Here is a 14,504-nt window from a genome sequence, read left to right on the forward strand (position 1 = left end):
ACCGGGGGGGGGGGGAAGGGTGGGCTGGGACGAAGTGAGAGAGTGACATGGACATATATATACACTCTCAAATGTAAAATAGATAGCTAGTGGGAAGCAGCCGCGTAGCACAGGGAGATCAGCTAGGTGCTTTGTGTCCACCTAGAGGGGTGGAATAGGGAGGGTGGGAGGGAGGCTCAAGAAGGAGGGGATATGGGGATATATGTATACGTATGGCTGATTCCCTTTATTGTAAAGCAGAAACTAATACACCATTGTAAAGCAATTGTACACCAATAAAGATGTTAAAAAAAAAAAGATTCAGCACTTGAGGCAGGTGAGGGCGCCAGGCTGCTTTAATACCCCTGGCCACCTGGTGCATGGAAGAAGAGGGGACAAGGACGAGGACCGTGAGTTAAGTAACTTGCTCAAGGTTGCAGATCTAGTAAGAACCAGGATTCAAACCACACCGGGCTGACTCCTGAGGCTATCTGTTTGTTGAAAGGACATTGCTCGGGATTTGATATGCTGGGTTTAGGGATCTTGGAGGTACCTTTTCTAACTGATCTGGAGTCTCCCCTGTCTCTAGGCCCCTTTCCATTGTTGTCTGGGTTTTTCTCGGTCTGTCTTTCTGCCCAGGTGTCCTTTACCCTCTGTCTCCCAATGCTCAACTCTGCTCGCCTTCTGGAATAGACTTCATGCCCATAGCTGGGCCTTTCTCCTGAATGGTCAAGGGTGGTCTCAGAGTAGCTGTCGAGACCCCACGAGGGGTCATCTTGAGGTTCCTTTTAGAGCAGATGAGGGAGCTGCAGAGCTCTGAGTCGGGGCTTAGGAGAAGGAAGTGCAGGGAAAGTGCTAAGGGCTGGTGTTGGACCCAGGTAGGGAGAGTCGGTGGTGTGTCGGTGGGGACGCGGGCGAGTGCGTGGGCCAGGCCTTCCGGTAGGTGCAGGCGGTGCGGCTGCCCCGCTGAGGTTACTCAGGAGGCGCTCGGCTTGCAGATGCTGCAGGACTGCCCCAAGGCCCGCCGGGAGGTGGAGCTGCACTGGCGGGCCTCCCAGTGCCCACACATTGTGCGGATCGTGGACGTCTATGAGAACCTGTACGCGGGGAGGAAGTGCTTGCTGATTGTCATGGAGTGGTGAGCAGCCCTTCCGCTTTACTCCTGGCCCAGCCTGATCCCACTCCCCACCCAGGCCCCCCACCTTCTGAGGACTGCCGGATGGGGACTCTGAAGCTTAAAATGTAGATGCCTGATTTTTGGAGGGGCAGTGGGGAGAGTGCTAGTGGGATGCTATGTCCTCAGATCTGACTGTGGCTTTGTTTCAGTTTGGATGGTGGAGAACTCTTCAGCCGAATCCAGGATCGAGGAGACCAGGCATTCACAGAAAGAGGTAGAAAGGGTCTGTTGTGGGGCCTGGGCTCGGGCAGGCAGGGGCACGGGGTGTCTGAAGGGGCTCTCGTGAGAGGTGCGGAGGCCTGCTGCCTTCTCCGGCTCACCGCTGGGGCCTTCTTCCTCAGCTGAGCCAGGGCTGCTCCTCATTCCCTGGTTTCTGGGGGGCGGCGGTGGACGTAGGGAGCCTTAGGCTGTGTGGGGGGATTGGTGTATTGGGTGTTCAAACCTAATGACACATCTTGTGACTCTCCTTCCCGCTCCCCCATTCCCTCTTCTCTGCAGAGGCATCAGAGATCATGAAGAGCATCGGCGAGGCGATCCAGTACTTACACTCAATCAATATCGCGCATCGGGATGTCAAGGTACCAGCTGTTCTTTTTGTCCCCCCCCTCAGTCCCCCGAACTCAGGTGCCATGGAGGCCATAGGGGTCAGGGTCGTGGTGACCCTAGGGAGGGTCCCCAGAGTCATCCTGCGGTGCGTCCCCGCTGCCTGGTTCCTGAGCGAGAGTGGGGCGGAGTGCCACTCTCTACCCCACAGGCCCTGCCCTTGCTGGCAAACCCCCACCCCAATCATGAAGCCCTGTGAGGCCACCCTCACCCTGCGGTGCTCCTCAGCCACACCTCACCGCCGCACCTTCGGTCTCTGTGTCACTGCAGTGTTCACTGCGGTTCTCTGCATCAGTGTCCGACTCCCATGCACGCTGTAAGCTCTTGGGAGGCAGGGAGCTGAGGGTCGTCACCGTCAGCTGTGCAGATCACAGGGGCTGGACAAATGGTTGTTGAATGGAGGCAGAAAGGAAGGAAGGGAGGAAAGGAGGGAGGGAGTGATAGCCCCTCACAGGTTCAGCAGAGGTTCTATTTATTTCTCTCTCTCTGTAGCCTGAGAATCTCTTATACACCTCCAAAAGGCCCAACGCCATTCTCAAACTCACTGATTTTGGCTTTGCCAAGGAAACCACCAGCCACAACTCTCTGACCACTCCTTGTTACACGCCATACTATGTGGGTAAGTCCAGAGGAGGCCTGGGGAGCTTGTCTTCCCCAGAGCTTTTCTCAAGCCTTCCTCTTGCCGGTCCCAGGGCCACAGGTCCTAGGAGAGTTGAATCCTCAGGCCCTTTCTAGCACTGGTTCTGGTGTGACCTGACCCAAACTAGGGCTCGTCAGAGCTCAGCTGGGACTGAAGCATTGCAGGAAATCATCTGCCTGGATTATGGGCGGCATTTTGCACACGTGCACGCTTTTCCTGAGTAGAGCTGCCATTCCCATCAGATTCCCAGTGGAGTCTGGGATGCAGATTTGGTTCAGGAGCCCCAGCTGACTGGCACAGAATAAACTCTCAAAATGCGTTTGTCAAATTAAATGGCAGTCTGAGATGCTCTTGCAGTTCAAGACTTGTTTTATCTTGAGATTCTAGCCCTAGGGCTCTCTTGGAGAAGGGTCTTCTGGTCTCCTTTGTCCAGCCCTGGGTCTGGGCTATGACTGTTCCCCTTCCCAGCCCAGCTAAGGTCCCATCAAGATGGGCTGAAGGGTTGGATGGGGAGCACCAGCCGCCGAGGAACTGCGGTGGATCCCAGTGTTCTGAGGGCCAGGCCCACCCACGTTGACCTTTGGTTTGCAGCTCCAGAAGTGCTGGGCCCAGAGAAGTATGACAAGTCCTGTGACATGTGGTCCTTGGGTGTCATCATGTACATCCTGTGAGTGCGTGGGGAGGGGCCTGGGGGAAGTGGGGCTGGGCTGGCCTGGGCTGGGCTGGGGTAGGGGTGGGATGAGAAGAAGAGGCAAAGATTAGCGTTCCCCTTCTGGATGGGAGATGCCCTGAGAATCCCCCGCATGTCCCCATCTCTCTGCGTTTAGTGGATTCTGACAGCTAAATGCTATAAATTAGCTTATGGGCAGGAAAATGTGTGGTTTACATACTGTTGCATTCCCGGGCCCTCCCTGTCCTTGACTTTGTATATTGTACCTGAGTCAGTGAGTCCCAATTTCTCTGCGACCTTTGCAAGAAGAAGCCTGTGTTGCGCTCTAGTCCTGGTGCAGGACCCTAAATAACATCAGCTCTGTCCCTCTCTTCCCACTTCCTCTCGGCTCAGGCTGTGTGGGTATCCCCCCTTCTATTCCAACCATGGCCTTGCCATCTCTCCGGGCATGAAGAGTCGCATCCGAATGGGCCAGTATGAATTCCCCAACCCAGAATGGTCAGAAGTATCAGAGGAAGGTAGAGAACCCACGTGTACATGTGCGTGTGTGCAGGTGTGTGTGCGTGTGCAGGGGCGGTCTCACGTGGGTGGCGTGGCTGTGGATCTGCACCCGGCCCACAGCTGCTGGGTACGTCCTGTCTGTGTGAAGGGCCTGTGGCAGAGCTGGGGTATGGGGCGCGTGGGGCTGTCAGGGCTGGAGCCGTAATGGTCTTCAAGGCTAGCTCCTTGGGTGGTCTGTGTCCATGCCCCTTTGAATCAGGTTTTTCCCTGAAAACTGTGGGAAGGAGAAGCAGAAGGGGGGTGGCCCCTTAGCCATCTCTGTCCCCTCCCTGCACCTCGCTATCCCCCACAGTGAAGATGCTCATCCGGAACCTGCTGAAGACAGAGCCCACCCAGAGGATGACCATCACCGAGTTCATGAACCACCCCTGGATCATGGTAAGCCTGGCGGGCTGGAGGGGCCTGGGTTCATGCGGACTGTCCCTTGGGGCTCCACCCCACCCAGGCTTTCACCGTGACCCTTTTCTCTGTCCCCAGCAATCAACAAAGGTCCCTCAGACCCCACTGCACACCAGCCGGGTCCTGAAGGAGGACAAGGAGAGGTGGGAGGACGTCAAGGTGAGGGCACCACGGGCCAAGAGGGGCTCAGAGGGTGCGCGCCGAGGTGCTTGGGTGTGAGAGGCAGTGCTGGCCCAGAGGGGTCGCTTCTGTACTCGCTGACCCCAGGGGGGCTCTGTTACAACAGGAACAGTGGCTCTGAGCCACTTCCCTGCCGGGTTGTGGGCAGAGGTCCTGTGTTTGGTCTAAAGTTGGCCGTGGCTGTTTTCTACAAGCCCTCTACTGTCTGGGTCTCTAAAGGGACCTGAAAGGTCATCTGGTACCATCTCCTCACTCTGCAGACGAGGAAGTTGACGCCCAGAGGGCGGTGACCTGGTCGAGGTCACACAGCTAGTGATCGGCTGGGGCAGACATGAACCCAGGTCTCCTGACTCCTGGTTGGCGCTCTTTCTGCCTTCCCGTGGGGCCGCTGGAGGGCTCTAGGAGAGCGCTGGCAGCACGGTGGCCAGGCTCTGTTGACCCAGCCCTGGGCCCATCACCCAGCCTGCCCTCTGTCTCCTCTGCTCCCGCCCGTCACCCGCATCCTGCCCTTGCTTTGCCTGTCGCCTCTCACGGCTCTCTCGGTCACTGCCCCCCCCAGGAGGAGATGACCAGTGCCTTGGCCACGATGCGGGTCGACTATGAGCAGATCAAGATAAAAAAGATTGAAGACGCATCCAACCCTCTGCTTCTGAAGAGGCGGAAGAAAGCTCGGGCCCTGGAGGCTGCGGCCCTCGCTCACTGAGCCGCTGGGCCCGTTCCTGCTCCACTGGAGGACAAGCAATAACTCGTGACCTGAATCTAGTTTTTAAATGAAGAGACACAGAACTGTCCACTCCCGCCTCCCCTCCTCCTCAGCCTCATGGAGCCCGGACCTCGTCATAGGCTGAATTCTGCCTTTGGTTCTGGCCACCCCTGAGAGGGAGAGCCTGGAAGGCTGAGAGGGCGTGGAGAGAAGGAGCAAGGTGCTCTTGAACCTGTGCTCATTTTGCAGTTTTATCAATAATTTGACTTAGAATTTTTATGAAACTTCTTTTATTGTTCTTGCCCTCATTCCTGCTCCTTCCCCCCAGACCCTTTCCTGTCTGGATACTACAAGGGTTTGGGGTTTGTTAAAGGGTATTTGTGGAAACTGTTGTAGGGGGCGTCCCTGTGTCGTGCCACCAGCCCTCTAATTTCCCCACTACAGCCCCAGGTCCCCGCTGGCTGAGGCCTTCCGGGAGCTGCAGGCCGTGGAGGGCTGGGGCCGGGAGGCCACCCACCTCCTCTGCTGAGCCCTCAGACGTCACCGGTGTGCCAGACGGATAGGAGTGAGTGTGGTTGTGTGTGTGCGCGTGTGCCCGTGCCCGTGTGCGTGGATCAGTGCCTGGGCCTGTGCATTTGAGGGGCCAGGGGCAGGCAGGGCTGCAGAGGGAGGGCCTCCGTTGGGGCTCAGGAACTGTCTCCCTCCTCAGGCCTGCCCTGCCCGCGCTGGCTCTGCCAAAGTGCCTGGGAAGCGTGTCCAGATTCTGAGCCAGGCCGTCCGTGCCTGCCTCTGTGAGCGGGTCCTGGGAGGTGGAGAGGAGTGACTTAGCACTGGCACAGCGACCAGGAAGGCTGGAGCCCCGCCCAGGACCCCACTCCCCGCTGAGTGCTGGTCCTGGTCCTCCGAGGCGCTCATCTGCCACGTCATCTCTCTGCTTCCCCTTCCTGCCACTATTAACCCGTTCGTGTTTATTTTCTTACATTTTTGCTGTTTCTCAACAGGCCCACTCTCAGCCCGCATGGGTGAGCCTGGGCAGTCGATGAGTGACACAGAGCTGCTGCGTTTCCTGTGCCTCCCGGGCTCTGGGGCATCGGCAGCACCCCCTGGTGGGCAAAGACAGCACCACTCTTGCGGCCCTCCTGCAGATCTCCATCGTGCGGCCTAGCGGGTGGGCGGTGGAGGCTTCACACCAAAGATGTCCCGATCCTGCCCCCTCCCCATCAGCCCCTTCCCCCCGACCCCAAACAACTCAGCGTCATGTGTCCAGGCCAGTGGGGGGGAGGGGGGAGGGGGAGGGCCCTCCCTCCCCAGTATTAATCTGCAGCAGTGTGGGGAGAGGTCCTCTGTGCCATGGTCCCTTGGGACAGGGGTGACAGTAATGCTTCAGCTTTCATCTCCCTCAGGGGCAGGGTTGGGGGGCGCACCCAGGGTCTTCTCTGGGTGTGAGGGAAGGGCTCCGAGTGCCCGCGGCGCCTCCCGTCTCTGATGGCGTGTCCAGCACTCAGATTGTTGTAAACTCTTATTGTTTTGTATGAGCAAAATTGTCTTTACTAAACAGATTTAATAGTTGAAAGGTTTTCTTTCTCTTCCTTCGTGGGGCTCAGCCCCTTGACCCCCCGCCTGTCCTCTTTCCGCACGTGGAGAGCGGTTCTGTGAGTTGGGAGGGCAGAGTCCGTGTGTCCTGGGAGAGGAGGGGAGGGCTCCCGGGCGAGAGGGAGCCAGCGCACGCCCCACTGAGGGCCTGGCCAGGACCTGGTATGGGGACACGAAGAGCAGGGCCGGTGCCCACCACGGTGCGGGGAGCCCATGCTCTTTTGCCAAGTATTGAATCAGGAGCCAAGCTGCTTCTCAGCCCAGTTCTTCGACTTGTTTAGCCACAAGCAGGAGCTGACACCCTCAGCCTGGGGGGCTGGCTGGTGTGAGGATTGTGAAGAAGTTGCTGGTGGTGAATTGGTTCAAATCCTGGGAAAGAGTCCAGAGGAGCAGGTCAGCGTAGTTCCTGCAAGTTCCAGGAGGAGGTGATAGGGGTCAGGCAGAAGCCAGAATACTCTACCTCAGACCTGGAAGAGGCCCCAGGGCTCCTATGACCCATTCCCCTCGATTCACAGATGAGAAGGCTGAGGCTCAGAGGTGGGGTATCTGAGACGCACAGTGAATTGGTTCGCAGTGGGGCCCAAGGTAGAAATCGGTCTATTGACCCCACTGCTCTCCCTCCCAGTCAGATGGAAAAATGGTCATCGATAAGTTCAACTGCATTTTCTCTTGATCCTCAGAGCTGTCGGGGAGAAAGGCAAGGCAGGATGGTTATCCCTGTTTTATGAGCGAGGAAACCGACCAAGGGAGTGAAGGGATGTGCTGGGGATCCCAGAGCTAATGGGTTTGGACTAGAACTCAGGATCCCAAGGCCTGGGGTGGTCGCACCCTAGGACCTGGTCTCCTGCCTGGAGGAGAGGCCTGCTCATCCCCCCAGTCATCAGTGGGATCGCATCCCCCCTGCTCGGGTTTGTGGCAGAGGCAGGGCATGCCTGGGGTCCCATGGCCTCCCCCTCACAACTCCTGAATGTGGCTGGCTCCTACCTTGAAACTCTACCCATCACTCTAGAAACCACCATTCGAACGAACCAGCATGAGGTTTTGCTTTCAGAGAAATCCAGTCACGTTGTCTGTGCTTATGTGGGTATCAGAGGTGATTGATAAGAACTCGGGGGAAGAGGGGATAAGGGGTGGTAGGGCGGGAATTGGGGTACAGGGGAAGGGCGTTATCAGTGCTCTGCTCTCTTTGGAGGCCATGTTAGTTTTCTGTTGCTGTTGTAATACATTTTGTGGCTTAAAACACAGATGTAATATGTCAGATTTATGAGGTCAGAAGTCTGATATAGTCTCCCTGGTCTAAAATCTAAGGTCTCAGCAGAGCTGTGTTCTGGAGGCTCTAGCAGATTCTCTTGCCTTGCGTTTCCAGCTTCCAGAGTTTTCTCCTTTCCTTGGCTCACGGCCCCCTTCATCCATCTTCAAGGGCAGCAACATCGCATCTCTCTGACCTTCTGTTGTCGCATCTCTCTAACCTAGCCAGGAAGGAGTCTCCACTTTTAAGAACCTGTGTGATTAGACTGGGCCTACCCAGATAATGCAGGAGGTCCTTCACCTCAGTCCCACCTGTAGAGTCCCTTTGCCATGTAAGGCCACATGTTCCCCGGTCCAGGGATTGGGATGTGAGCATCTGTAGGGCCGCTGCTCTGCCACAGAGGCCCATCTCACAGCCTTCTCATCCTCTTGCCCCACGCGTTAACACTTGTGTTTTCCTTCCTCCTCCATCTAGGTCAGCCCAGTTCACAAAACTGGATCTGACATTCAGGGAATGTGGCTGGGATGAAGGGCAGGAGGGGCCTGGCTTGGTGAGTGGGGTCTTGCCATGACTTTCTACTCTCTCCACACCCCTGACCTTCCACACTGGTGTGGCCCTGTGATTCTTTGTCTCTAGGAAGAACTTAAGCTCCTTCTGCTAAACTCCCAGGTGGGATGGCAGTGGAACTTCCGTGCCTAAAGGCAGATGCTGGCTTGCATGGTTCCAGGGGGCAACAGGAGATGGTTCTTGAACACCCTTCAGCGGTGTGAGATGTAAAGAGGGCTTATGGACACTTGCAGGTACCTAGGAAGCACTGGTGCTGTGCTGGGCTCTTTCCCTTGATCTCATCACCATCATAAAAGCCCTCTGACAGAGTCAGTCTAGCCTCCAGTTTACCTGTAAGAAAACTCAGCATCAGAGAAGTAAAGTGACTCTCCCAAGGCCTCATGACTAAGCAGAGGTCAATCTGGTTTGGGTCTCTTGCTTCCAAGTTTAGAGTTTTTTAAAAAACACCACCACCACCAAAGTCCTCTTGATGAGGGAGGGGGGAAGGGAGGCCAAGCAGGGAGACAGCTGGATTCTTCTCCACTGAGTAGAGGTGAATTTCCTTTTCTAGGGAATGGGGGTGGCACTCCTAGGCCCTGTGACTGTTGAGGAATGCAGCAAGATGGTGGATTTAAATGTTTGGTCAGGGGCCAGGTGGCCTTTATCACTATTGGTGTCCTACTCTCTGGTGGGCTGCCCTGCCCAGAGGGCACAGGGAAGCCCAGGTTTGGAGCGGAGTTGGTGGTCTAGGCTGAGTCCATGTTTCTGTCAGCTTGAGGGCATCACCTGTGCCTTGGGGTGAGGAGGCAGTTGGGTTGGTAAACAATAACAGAAAATTTGGGGTTTTCCTTTTTTTTTTTTTTTTCAGGTATGCGGGCCTCTCACCGTTATGGCCTCTCCCTCTGCGGAGCACAGGCTCCGGATGCGCAGGCCCAGTGGCCATGGCTCACGGGCCCAGCCACTCCGTGGCATGTGGGATCCTCCCAGACCGGGGCACGAACCTGCGTCCCCTGCATCGGCAGGCGGACTCTCAACCACTGCGCCACCAGGGAAGCCCTGGGGTTTTCTTTTGACTGGGTTGGAGACAGGAAACGCGGAGGGCTGGGAATGACAGTGGGTAGAGTGGGTAGGCTGGCCTGCTCAGGGTGCGCAGGAAATTCAGTTATTCAAGGAAGGAGGGTGGAGTTGGTGAGGCTGGGGAAAGTGGCTGTCTCACCCACCCCCGGTGAATGTAAACCTGCTGGGTGCTCTCCAGGGGGCCAGAGGGGGCTGGAGGAGGCTTTGGGAGCCAGCCTCTGATCAGCCCCAGGGATACAGCCTCTCCCCGGCTCTGTCTCTTGAAGCCCATGTTTAGGGGCTACCCCAGGGGGAGGCTGGTTGAGTTGGGGAGTAGCCATTCTTTGGAAGGGGCACCAGGCTCTGGTGGGGCCTTTCGGTGGACTCATTTTCCTTTCCCTGCACTCAGTCGGACCCAACATACTAAATCACCAAATAAATACCCAGGCACTTACTATATGTGCTATGCTTTGGGAAAAACCAAGTGTAAGACCCAGTTGCTGCCCAGTGAGATACAAAATCTGCGTGCAACCATCAGAGGCCTTGTCTTTTCTTTCTCTGCATCCGGAGGCCTGGACACATACTTTGTGGTCTGAGTCGATCCGTTCAAGACTGCCCCAGCCCAAGTGGCCTCTTAGGGCCCTAGAGGGTTTGAGACTGGAGGGATGAGTGAAGTCAGAAGGTCCTGGATCCTGGATCCTCATCTCCTGTTGGACGAAGCCCTCCATGCATGCCTTGCTCAGGACAGCAAGGGTCGGTCCTTCCTGACCCAGACACAGGAGGGTGACACGTGGCCATGCCAGGACTTCAAGAGGAGGAAAGCACCGGCTGGGTGTGCAGGGCTACGGCCCCTCCCCCAAACAGGCCGCGCTTTGCAGGGTCAGTGCCTTGGCCTCCTGGGCCCGAGCTGTTCTTTGAGACTCCCTCCAGGAACAGAAATGCCACGTTCCCATTCAGCTCGTCTCGAGCACCTGCCATGTGCCACACCCAGCGCTTGGGACTTTGGGGAGACACAGCTGAGTTAGAAGTGGGTCCAGCTCTCCTGGGACTCAGAGGCATAGGTGGGGGTTAATATGATGGAAGGCAGGGAGGATCAACGCTTTCATGGGACAGGGACAGAGCAGGGGGCCTCAGTGGGGAGGGTAGAGCTTTTCTGGTGGAGACTCAGGAGGCCTTCAAGCTGGCAAATTTGACAAATTTGATGGTAGAAAATGAGGGAGCAGCATGGTGGAGGTGTTGCCGTCAGATTTCTGCTCCGGTTTCTGCGGAGTAAGAGTCAGCTCTTCCTTTCTGGTTTCACCCCTCTGTCTTCTGGTCTGAACTGCTGTCTGCTCATCACTTCAGCTGGACCTTTAGCCATCAGATCTGTCCATGGGAAACCTGACTTCTCCTCAGTGGGGGGTCCTCGGTATTTTCTGTTCATTTTCTCTTTTCAGCCCCTTCAACCTGGATTCCCCTCTTTTGCCATGTTTGTTCCCCCAAAACCAAAACTTAGCCTATCAGGGATTTCCCCACATATTCCTTTTTTTTAAAAAATTGAGGTATAGTTGACTTACAGTATCATATAAGTTTCAGGTGTACAACATAGTGATTCACAATTTTTAAAGCTTACACTCCATTTATAGTTATATAATGTAGGCTGTATTCCCTGTGCTGCTCTATAGATTATTTATTTTATACATGGTAGCTTGCACCTCCTAATCCCTCCATCTTGCCCTTTGCTCCTTCCTTCTCTTCACCCCCGCCTATTCTTTTTTTTTTGGCTGTGCCGTGGGGCATGCGGGATCTTAGTTCCTCAACCAGGGATCAAACCCGTGCCCCCTGCAGTGGAAGCTTGGAGTCTTAACAACTGGACCTCCAGGGAAGTGCCGCCTGTTACCCCTCACCCCCAAACCCCCCCCCCCCGGCCCAGTCTTTTGAACTAATTAGTTAATTATTTTATTTGTTTATTTATTTATTTTGGCCGCACCGCGCAGCACGTGGGATCTTAGTTTCCCGACCAGGGATCGAACCCACAGCCCCTGCAGTGGAAGCGCAGAGTCTTAACCACTGGAACCACCTAGGAAGTCCCCCCCAAACCCCGCCACGACCACCTATTCTTAAGTTCATTCTTTTTTTTTTTTTTTTTTTTTTTTGCGGTACGCGGGCCTCTCACTGTTGTGGCCTCTCCCGCTGCGGAGCACAGGCTCCGGACACGCAGGCTCAGTGGCCATGGCTCACGGGCCCAGCCGCTTTGCGGCATGTGGGATCTTCCCGGACCGGGGCACGAACCCATGTCCCCTGTATCGGCAGGCGGACTCTCAACCACTGCGCCACCAGGGAAGCCCTAAGTTCATTAATTTTTAAAGAATCCTTACAAGGTTATACGTTAAACTTAGATCATTTTTAGTTATGCATTTTACAGATCATTATAGAAAAGGATAACGTTACATGAGATTAGGGGGTCCTGGAAAATTGGAGTGAATGGTTGTCAAGGGCTTCCTTGCCCCTCTCCCCTCTGAGTGTCACTGAAAAGCCAGAGTTCTTTGCAGGTCTTTCTCATCTCCATTCACCGTGGTCCCTACACCATGGGCTCCATGTGTATTAAACCTGAAGCCCTTAGGAGCTTCCCTGTAACAAATACACATTTTAGTGTACCTAAGCTTCCACACTTTTTGTCACACACCAGCATCTCAGGCCTGGAGTTACCTTGGAATGTCCATCCACACTCTGCAAGGAATAATGATTGCTCTGAAGGGAAGTCAGTACCCAGAGCCTCTGGTCAGGAAATCTTGGCCTTCAAGCCTGTAGGATCTCATGTGGGGCTCTGGGGGGGGGGGAGTGGCTGCTCCTGAGGCCAGGAACCTGCATGTGGTAAGTCATTTTAGGGGCCAGGCTGCCATGCAAATATATTCGTTTGCATAACTTTCTTGCTCTAAGGGGCAGTGAAGTTTCCTACCCCATCCGACACCCCTGCCAGTATTTGCAAGTGAAGTACTGGGACTGGCTTTCTCCCTTTGCCATCCCCCTCCCTTCATGAGTCCTCTCGTCCCCTGAGTTTTGTTTCTGTTCCCCAGGCCCTGTGTGACCAAATACTGGTCTTGACCTCTCTGATCCTAGGGTAACAGTGTTCCCGGGCCCCATGATGCAAAGTACTGCAAAAATCATGCAAATGAGTCTCCAGTCTGGGTGGCTCTGGCCCAAGCTCCTGCCAAGTTGCTGGCTCAGGTCACTGCTGCCTGGGACCATGTGAAACGTGATCTTGTTCCTTCCTCAGTTCCGGCAGCTGGTTGTCTCTTGTTCCTCAAATAGCTAGAGCCTCCTGAGGCTGTGAGGCCTTAAGGTTCAGAAAGAGCTGAGTTCTCCCAGCCCTTAGCCTCTGATTTGGAGGCCAGTGGTTCTGAATTCACCAGGCGGAGGTTTACTTTTCAAAGGAATCACAATCTCATCTGACTCTGAGAACGAAGCCTCGGTTAGTTGTGACTGGAGCCTGTGGTATGGGGAGATCTGGTGTTTGTAGTAAGACCTAGAGGGGCCAGTGGCTCTCTGGCACTCAGCTGTCTCCTTTTCTGATCAGAAACCTGCTTTATGGAAATGGTCCTCATAGTGAGACTCTAATCCTACCTCTCACCCCACCCACCCACAGTGGGACGAGGGCAGGTCATTCTCTGAGCCAGTCTGCAGGGAAGAAGAAGAGGTAGACGAGAAATCCAGTTTCATCCGCCTATTCCAGGCTCTTTTTTTAAAAATTAATTAATTAATTAATTAATTTATTTATTTTTGGCTGTGTTGGCTCTTCGTTTCTGTGCAAGGGCTTTCTCTAGTTGCGGCAAGCGGGGGCCACTGTTCATCGTGGTGCGCGGGCCTCTCACTATTGCAGCCTCTCTTGTTGCGGAGCACAGGCTCCAGACGTGCAGGCTCAGTAGTTGTGGCTCATGGGCCTAGTTGCTCCGCGGCATGGGGGATCTTCCCAGACGAGGGCTCGAACCCGTGTCCCCTGCATTGGCAGGCAGATTCTCAACCACTGCGCCACCAGGGAAGCCCTGGTTCTGAGGATGACAGCTCACCCAGCGAAGGTGCGTGCGCAGTATCTGCTGGCTGGATGAATGCGTCTAAAGAACAACACAAGCAAGCCCAATCATTCAAAGAAATTATATACACACATAATTACACATACATACAGAGTGAAATGTGAAAGCTTTCTCCTTATAACCCCTCCTCACCTAACTATGCCAACTTCCTCTTCAGAAATAACTACTTTTAGCGGCTTGATTTTATTTTGATTTTATCCAGTCTTACCAAAAACTCTAATTATTTGTCTACATACATATATGCTTAGAAACACAGGTGAGAAATTCCTTTGAAGGCTGTAACAAGTAGCAATGAAATCATTAGGTATATTGTTCGGCAACTTGCTTTTTAAAAAAATTGTGGTGAGAGAATTCCCTGGTAGTCCAGTGGTTAGGACTTGGTGCTTTCACTACCAGGGCATGTGTTCAATCCCTGGTCGGGGAACAAAGACCCACAAGCCACATGGCGCGGCCAAAAAAAAAAAAAAAAAATATGGTGGTGAAATACACATAACATAAAGTTTACTACCACCATCTTTAAGTGTAGAGCTCAGCAGTGTTAAGTATGTTCACATCGTTGTGCAACCGATCCCCAGAACTTTCTCATACCGTCAGTCAACACGCAACTTGCTTTTTTAACTTAGCGTTTCTTAGTGGGTGCCCGTGACTGAACTCAGAACCATTATATTCATTTTTAACAGCCCGTAGTGTGGCTATACAATAATTTATCTGCTCCTGATGGATGTCTCATTTTTTTTAAACTGTTAGTATTAATGTTGCAAACACCTTGTACAATATCTTTGTGCACGTGTGTAAGGATTTCTGTAGGATAGATTTCTAGAAGTGGAATAGTTACATCAAAGGGTATACACATTTTAGGTTTTGGTAAGCACTGCCAAAAAGACAGTATCGATTGTGAATGAATGCACTTTGCATATTGTTTTCGGAATGAGAGGTCCATGAAAGGATTTGCTGCCAGCGGTGGGGTAATCTGGGGACAGAATAAGTCAGCTGAAAATAAGAGGACATTCAAAGCACTTCTCAAAACCAAAAGATGCATACCATTGGCCACATTGTGGGCGACTGGAAAAATCAGATA

General features: G+C 54.0%; 1 protein-coding gene across 6 annotated transcripts in view; it reads left to right on the plus strand.

Moving 5' to 3' along the window:
• Nucleotides 1-6,485, plus strand: part of MAPKAPK2 (MAPK activated protein kinase 2) — a 45,199-nt gene extending 38,714 nt beyond the window's left edge. For 2 of the 6 annotated variants that reach the window (XM_089908764.1, XM_089908760.1), the window contains exons 2-10: nt 978-1,117; nt 1,306-1,379; nt 1,655-1,734; nt 2,252-2,378; nt 2,991-3,066; nt 3,463-3,608; nt 3,923-4,008; nt 4,108-4,188; nt 4,769-6,485. In XM_089908764.1, the coding sequence (XP_089764890.1) occupies nt 978-1,117; nt 1,306-1,379; nt 1,655-1,734; nt 2,252-2,378; nt 2,991-3,066; nt 3,463-3,608; nt 3,923-4,008; nt 4,108-4,188; nt 4,769-4,912 (954 nt within the window). In that variant the 3' untranslated portion in view covers nt 4,913-6,485. The remainder of the gene's footprint in view (nt 1-977; nt 1,118-1,305; nt 1,380-1,654; nt 1,735-2,251; nt 2,379-2,990; nt 3,067-3,462; nt 3,609-3,922; nt 4,009-4,107; nt 4,189-4,768) is intronic. The other 4 variants (XM_089908757.1, XM_089908748.1, XM_089908745.1 and 1 more) reach the window with 4 other exon arrangements.
• Nucleotides 6,486-14,504: the final 8,019 nt, after the last annotated feature.

The sequence above is a fragment of the Delphinapterus leucas genome, chromosome 1, assembly GCF_059928025.1.
Source record: "Delphinapterus leucas isolate spDelLeu-1000000601 "Yukka" chromosome 1, BTC_Dleu_Yukka2, whole genome shotgun sequence".
Classification (NCBI taxonomy): domain Eukaryota; kingdom Metazoa; phylum Chordata; class Mammalia; order Artiodactyla; family Monodontidae; genus Delphinapterus; species Delphinapterus leucas.